The 7933-nt window shown below is 36.9% G+C and overlaps 1 protein-coding gene across 2 annotated transcripts; it reads left to right on the top strand.

Moving 5' to 3' along the window:
• The first annotated feature begins 525 nt into the window (after positions 1 to 525).
• On the top strand, positions 526 to 7928 carry rnf141 (ring finger protein 141). 2 transcript variants are annotated; one of them, XM_054619321.1, is made up of 7 exons: positions 526 to 648; positions 1282 to 1396; positions 2739 to 2942; positions 3564 to 3672; positions 4527 to 4708; positions 5316 to 5423; positions 5538 to 7928. In XM_054619321.1, the coding sequence occupies exons 3-7, from the start codon at positions 2806 to 2808 to the stop codon at positions 5686 to 5688; spliced, it is 687 nt and encodes a 228-aa protein (XP_054475296.1). In that variant the 5' UTR covers positions 526 to 648; positions 1282 to 1396; positions 2739 to 2805; the 3' UTR covers positions 5689 to 7928. The 2 variants fall into 2 exon arrangements, with proteins under 2 accessions (XP_054475296.1, XP_054475295.1); XM_054619320.1 differs by lacking the exon at positions 1282 to 1396.
• The last annotated feature ends 5 nt before the right edge of the window (positions 7929 to 7933 follow it).

Below are 7933 nucleotides of genomic sequence, written 5' to 3'. Positions count from 1 at the left end.
CAGTACCAGTCAAAAGTTTCTCATTCAACTACTTTGAAGAATCTAAAATATAAAACATATTCTGGTTTGTTGAGCATTTGTTTGTTTACCACATAATCCCATATGTGTTCCTTCATAGTTTGGATGTCTTCAATATTAATCTACAATGTAGAAAAAAATAAAAATAAAGAAAAACCATTGAATGAGAAGGTGTGTCCAAACTTTTGACTGGTACTGTATGTAGATGAGTTAATAGAAAAGAGGAGACAATCATGACCAAGTTTAACAGCACACTTCACATCAAAGTGAAGCATCTAATCTTTTTATTTTTTGCTTTTTAGTTGCAGGAAATATGTATCATAAAGAAATGACATGATGGGAGACATTACAAAGAGTCTAAAAGAGGAGGATTTATCAGCTCCAGCTCCCTAAATACAGAACAAAGCTGAACAGTGTAGTAGCGAGGTACCTCCAGTAGATGGCGGTAGTGCAGCATAAAGGATACACGCTGCCGTTAAAGAAGAAGAAGAAGAAGAAGAAGAAGAAGAAGAAGAAGGAACGCTACTACGTCATCAAACGGCGACCGTGTTGTGTCAACACGAAGAGCTAACAGCGAAGAGTGAAGTTTGGACTCCAACTCCTCTTGCCTTTAACGCTGTCACGTGTTTGGTAATAACTTAATCTTTTTGTTCCTCTTGTCACAACATATTAGCGTAGTTATATTTATCATATTTACGTATTTAACGTCCGTTCAGGTAGCTTGTAGCTGTAGGAGGCTACTGCATGATGCTAATGGATGCTAATGCAGTTTAGCTGCAAGTACGTCATCAGGGGCCTGCTTGTTTAATAATAATAATAATAATGTGTATTTATTTATATGGCACATTGCATACAGACTAAGTAGCTCAAAGTGCTGCACATTTGAAAAAAAAAAAAAAATAAAAATAATAAAATAAAAGTAAATAAATTAAAAATAATGAAATAAAAAGTATATAAATTAAAAATAAAAAATTATAAATAAATAAAAAAATAATAAGTAAATATAAATAAAATAAAAATAAATAAATAAAAAATAAATGAATAAATAAAAAATGTCAGCATATCAATAAAACAGAAAAACATATTACATTTAGAAAAAACAATAATTAAATAAATGAATAAAATATAAATAATATAATAATAATAATAAAATGTATATACATAAAATATCAATTGAGGGATAGTATGTGGAGGTGTTGTTATTGAAGAAAGCTTGATGTGTTGTTAGATGTGTCAGCTGAGGATGTCTCTCTGTTGTTTTAGGCTGTTCCACAGTTTGGGAGCATTTGTGACAAAGGATGCATCTCCAATTCTCCTTTTCGGGAGGTTTTGAGGAGCTAGGAAACCAGCAGTGGAGGATCTACAGAACCAGTCAAAAGTTTGGACACACCTTCTCATTCAATGGTTTTTCTTTATTTTAATTTTTTTCTACTTTGTAGATTAATATTGAAGACATCCAAACTATGAAGGAACACATATGGAATTATGTGGTAAACAAACAAATGCTCAACAAACCAGAATATGTTTTATATTTTAGATTCTTCAAGTTGTTGAATGAGAAAGTGTGTCCAAACTTTTGACTGGTACTGTATGTGTTGGTGGAGGAACATATAGCAACAGGGAGTCTGTGATGTAGGCTGGTTTATCCGCGTTTTAATGACTATTGAATCCTAAATCATAGTTGGGTTTTTACTGAGACTAGTTGAGATGTTGTCATCTGTTACTTAGCTGTTACAATACGTTTTAATGTTACTTTAATGAGCTCATATGACAGGATGTTTGTCCACTCAAAGAGTTGCACTTTCACATCAGTTAGTGCCTGACTAGCTGGCTTGAAACTCAAACAATTAGTCGATTAATTGATAAGTCTCTCACAGTAAAAAAAAATGGCAACTTTTTGGGACAATTTATTAATTGTTTCAGTCATACAGATATAGTGCAACATTTACAATAATCGCAAAATTCCAGCCTTTCAAATGAGAAGATGTCCTGCTTTTCTTTCTCATGTATTATTGTAAGCTAAATATTTTGGGGTATTTGGGCATAAAGAGGACATTTGAAGATGTTGGTTTGGCTCTGTTAAGTTGTGATGACTATTTCCTGATGGGACTAAATGATTATGGCTAAATTGAAAAAAATATTCGGCAGATTAATCGATAACAAAAATAATCGGTAGTCGCAGCCCTGACGCCGCTCAGCACGGGTTCAATGAAACTGTGGCTTTTGCTTAATTCAATGTGAATGGACTTTGAAAACTAGTAGGTTCAGATTAACTGAATACCCTTCATCGAAATGCACACTTGAGTGGCTTTACAACCATAAATATGTGGACACCCACAGAAATGTCAGTGTACTTTTGGTCTGGGGCTTAATAATAATAATAATAATAATAATAATAATAATAATAATAATAATGTTTTCAAGGGTTGCGTTAAGCCCCTTAGCTCCAAATCTTAAAGCTCTACAACATCAAATCAAGTCAATTTTGAATTATATATCCCAATATCACAAATCTCAAATCTACCTCATGGGGCTTTACAATCTGTACAGCATCAGACACCCGCTGTCCTTAGAGCCTCGTTTCTGATGGTGATAAAAAATCTCCTTTGATACATATGCAAGTTATGATCGGAATAAAGTTCAAATTTTAAGAGCTTGACTGGCCTTCACAGACATTACCGTTTTATCAGACTAGTGCTTAACTGTTCATTTCCCATCAGGCTCTGCAGAACTGAATGAGGTGCAGCTTTCTGCCAGTGCTGTTTCAGAAGTGCTGCTGCTGCCAGGATGGGCCAGCAGCTCTCAGGTCAGGGGGTGATGAACCGTCTGCCTGAGAAGCTGGTGAAACACGCCGGACTGGTGCGTGACAGCGGCTACCTGACCTACGAGGAGTTTCTGGGGAGGGTGGCCGAACTTAACGACGTGTAAGTAACAGTCTATCCCGGGAATAATAGCAATGATAGATGTCTAATTTAATGCAAATATACAGCGTTTTTTAAGTTGCTTTAATGTTATAGAAGGACAGTGGGAGGAAGATTTGTAAGTGATTCTGTTTTTGGTTTTGTGGGCAGACTTTTCTGACTTGAGAACTCTGCACAGCTAGCCTGAATAGTATTCCACCATCTAGGATCTTATTCCTCAGACATCAAGCCCTGCTTCTGCTAATTCAATTTTAGCTTATTAGCTTTAAGAGGTTGTAACTGAGAGGCATAATTAAAGTGAGTTATTCTCAGTCAGTTGTTAATGAAGAAACCCAGAGTGTAGCGTATCATTTGGATAAGTCAAACAATGAATCATGCAGTATAGTGTAAGTGGTTATGCAGTAAATCATCACTTCCAGTAATATCCAGCTAAATGTATCAATGTTTCCAAAGGTTGGGCATTACTTTGTTTGTGTTTGCACGTGTAGATGTGTTCATAGCAAACAGCAGTAAAAACGATGCAGAATGGTTTATTGAGTTAAACTTACCCTCTCTCTCTCTCTCTCTCTCTCTCTCTCTCTCTCTCTCTCTCTCTGTCTCTCTCTTCTGCTGGATCTCTCTCAGTACGGCCAAGCTAGCTACTGGACAGCAGAAGCACCTTCTGTTTGAGGTGCAGCCAGGATCCGATGCCACGGCGTTGTGGAAGGTGGCTGTCAGGGTCCTCTGCACCAAGGTGAGACCAAACAAGCTGTCCACACACATCACAAGCCAACAAGAGCATCTGAACACACCTTTTGATTTTATGTAAGAGAGAGAAGGACAACTGCAGGCGGAGAAAAGTGTGGTCAAGGTTATTATTGGGTATACGTGTGTTTCCTTATCGTGGTTTCACCAGTTTATCAGTTTAGAGAGAGACCAGTCCAATGCAGATGTTGGCCTTTTTAGAGTCAAACATTAAATAGAAACAGAAGAACAAAATCGGTAGTTTTAAAATACAGTGCTGTTTGTTTTGAACTTGGCTATTTACCTTTTTCATCTTCTTTTCCATTTTCAGTGACATCATTTTCGTTTCCTGTAGTTTCATATTTATTGTAGCTCGTTCTCAAAACTATGTTTGAAACATGGATTCAAGAAAAGAAAGTATAGACAGGGAAATACAGATGTTTTGCCTGTAAACATGTGAGTTCACGTGGCTGCTAAAGAATATAACCAAAGTCTTCAGGGCATCAAAAGATAAACAGCATTATCTAATACTCTCTGTGTCTGAGACTTGTGAGTCAGTGTTTTTCTTCATGGAGCTCAGGAGGGGGTTTGAAGGTTTTGCAAGCAGAAATATGACATATTTCCTCAGTATTTACCACCTGTACGCATCGTGGTTGAGTCATTTAATTAAGTTTTTGGGAACACAATGTCATAACTGATCCCAAACTGTATTAAAAATAACTTAAACTGAGCTTTGAGTTTTGTTCCACTCTTAATAAACCCAACTGTTATAGAACAGTGTAGGATTGCGACTGCATGTGTACAGACATAAACACACAGAATACTGAACTAGTGTGTCATGTGATGGCCTTCGCCTCCTCCTAGATCAACAAAGAGAACGGTACGATGGAAGCGTCGCGCATCATGAACCTGTACCAGTTCATCCAGCTGTACCGTGACATCACCAGCCAGGCTGCTGAGGTGCTGTCAGCAGAGGGCGCCACCGAGGGCCCGTCTGCCCAGCTGCCCTCCACAGACTCCTGCCAGGCCAGCATGTGGATGGGCAGGTATGTGCTCATTAAAGTGGTCCATAAAACAGTCAAAGACCCCATAACTGTTGGTATGTTTTTCACATTGAAAAGGGGAGTTTTTATTGGAACTTTTCATACAATATTACATCTACAAATCTACTGGTGTTGGGGTTCACACTACTACTCCTAAAAGAGAACCATGCTGAGTGGTGGCCTGAGCCATTAACGGTTCAGTGTGTTGCCCAAGGACACTTTGACAAGCAGAGAAAGAACCTTTTAGGGAGAAAATTAATCAGTTAAAGTTTTTTTTTGTTTTTTTTTTTTAAATGTCCCACAGGCAACCCAAATGATGGATAAACAAGTTATTTTGCAGCAGAATTACTGTTTATCCCTCTGAATGAATTCCCGTCTATAGTAGGAGCTGGTCGAGGATGAAGGGATCATTTTTACATTTCCATGCATTTTTATTACACCGAAATATATTTTTCTCAGGCAAACCTGTTTAATGTGAGCCATCAAGATTCATCCAGCATGAGGCATTTGATTTCAAAATAAGATTTTCTTAGAATAAGCGATACCTTCCTCTTTAGAAAATAACTTAAACTGGTGTCTCTTCTCTGTTTTTTCTTTGGTGGCCGTGCAGAGTGAAGCAGCTGACCGATGAGGAGGAGTGCTGCATCTGCATGGACGGGAAGGCCGACCTCATTCTGCCCTGTGCACACAGCTTCTGCCAGAAGTGCATTGATAAATGGTGAGATGATTTTTTGCTTTGCTTATTATGTAAAGATAGTTCTGACATGTTTTAGTCACACGATATGAACAGACAACAACAGTAATGAATACACAATCTTTTGTGTTTCTGCAGGAGCGGGCAGAGCAGAAACTGTCCGATATGCCGCCTGCAAGTGACGGCAGCCAATGAATCGTGGGTAATGTCCGACTTCCCCACAGAGGACGACATAGCAGGCTACATCCTCAACCTGGCGGATGAGGCGGGCCACCCACACAGGCCTTAACACACACAGCACATTGAGCAAATTAGGTGACAAAAGAAGTCGATTCGCACTAAGTAGACTTGACATGTTGCAACACAAAACGTCACTTTCACTGAAGAGGAGGAGATCTTTTCCGTAAAAAAAAAAAAAGAACGCAGGCTAAACCAGCAGGGTTTCCTACTCCTTTTGTTCTTCGGGAAAGGTTTGGAAAATGAAACCTTTGTCTCTTTAAAAAAAAATCCCAGGATGCTCTTTGTAACCCGAGTATTGTAGATGTGGTGCTTTATGGGAACTGTGTGTGATAATACGTTGTCTGAAGTCAAAATCCCGTATTTGTAGTATGTTATAATGAATTATAATCTATTAATTGAACACACAGATTAACCAGAAGTACAGGTTTTACAGTAATTTTCGGGTTAATTTAATCAACATGGGTGAGATAGACCTGTGTTGGGAGTAAGGCACTCTTTATGATAGGAATCCTATCATGTGATGGGACGGACGCTGAGACAAAGGAGGCGCACTAAGGTCAGAAATTGAAATAAATAGTTGGATATATTTTGGATAAATGATTATTCACTTTCTTTGGGATCGTTAGATGACAAGATTGTTGGGAGTGGCATCAATCTTCTCATCTCGCTCTCTGCCAGGAAGTGAATTTGTTCCCCAAAAAAGGTTAAACTTTTGCTTCAGCTGCAAATTGAACACACAGTTTCTGATCAGACTGTAAAACCAACTCTCGTTTCCACCTGTGAAGCTGTTCTGTGGTCTGTGCAATGTAACCCTGCATGTTTATGGCTCACATGACATGCGTTATGTGAACCTGTTATAAACTGATGCTCTGATCCAGTTCAGGACCCGACATCGAGACTGATTCTAATCTTTTGGTTGTACAGAACTAAATAGTTTTATATGATTTTAAATGACTTGGCTTGCTGTGGTGTCTTCTTCGCTGTTGGAAATAACTACTATTTGACATTATGCTATTCTCATCTTTTTACTTTGTATATATTTATTTTTCATTTACCATAATTTTATTAAGGTTATTTTAATCTGATTGCTGTAGAAGTACTATAGTTTACGTTCCAACACTAAGTCTTGTCTTTGATTTGCTCTGTCATGCCTATGATTGAAGACATTAGATTTATTGAGATAAGCAGCTTTTCTGTTACAATTCACTCTTGTATCATTTAAAATTATGTTGAATTTAAAATCACAACAAAGTTTTATTTTGAATAAATAGTTCTGACCTGGTTTCCAGTTCACATAAATCAAATGCAGCACCTTTTAGTTTAGAGAACAGTGGTTTAGTGTTTCAGAAAATGTGAACATGTATTAACCTTCATTTACATTAGAGTGATGCATTTCTATTTTATTGAAATATGATGCATTATTTAAAGTTATAATAATATGGAATGCTAATTTAGCATTTTGCTGTGTGACATTCAGCAAGTTAATCAGTTTCACATTTAGCTCATTTAACATGTTTTTCCAAATATGAGACAATAACCCCAATTATTCAACACTAATGTTGTATAAGCTTTTCATTTTTTTTGCAGAGTAGCCATTTCTTGAATAGATTTCTCTTCATTTAACAGACCATAAAACATGTGAATTTTTAAATTGACCACAAGTCATTTTTGGTTGTCGATGCTGAAGAATGGCACTTTGAAACATCACTGTAGCTTTCTCTGTGTTTGTGCACTGCAACAACAGAGGATTTTATCTCTGTGGTAAAAAACATTATCTGACTTTAATCCTTTTACGGCAGTACGACAAAAACATATGCAGCTCATTCTCGAGTACTGCCTGGTCCGTTCAAAATTGTAAAAAAAAGTTTGTAGGAAGGAGATAATGCACAACGTCCATAATAGAAAACATTTGATCCTACAGACATACATTGTATGTGAATTTGCTGAATGACAGGAGATTCTTACTGTATTGTATTATCCTTAATAAAGAGATACTCACTTTTTGCACTTTATGACTTTGTTATGTTGGATTTAAAGAAGGATGTCTCATCTCTTGGATTTATTTGCCATTTATCTGTCTTATTTAAAAAAACATGTAAAGAAAATAATGATTCAATATTTTAATTTCATCATGTCAGCCCATTTCTCTAATTGCACCTTTTTCCATGTCTCCAGTGTATTGGTATTTTTTGTAGTGATTTTGAGTCACTGGTTCTCATTACAGAGAGCTAATGGGGAAAAAATAATATAATAATTTGCCATAAAAATATTTTTACATAATAAAGAGGTTTGTT

The sequence above is a fragment of the Anoplopoma fimbria genome, chromosome 19 (genome assembly GCF_027596085.1).
Source record: "Anoplopoma fimbria isolate UVic2021 breed Golden Eagle Sablefish chromosome 19, Afim_UVic_2022, whole genome shotgun sequence".
NCBI classification, from domain to species: Eukaryota; Metazoa; Chordata; class Actinopteri; order Perciformes; family Anoplopomatidae; genus Anoplopoma; species Anoplopoma fimbria.
Note: the sequence above shows the minus strand (reverse complement) of the source record. Positions and strands in the feature narration are given on the sequence as shown.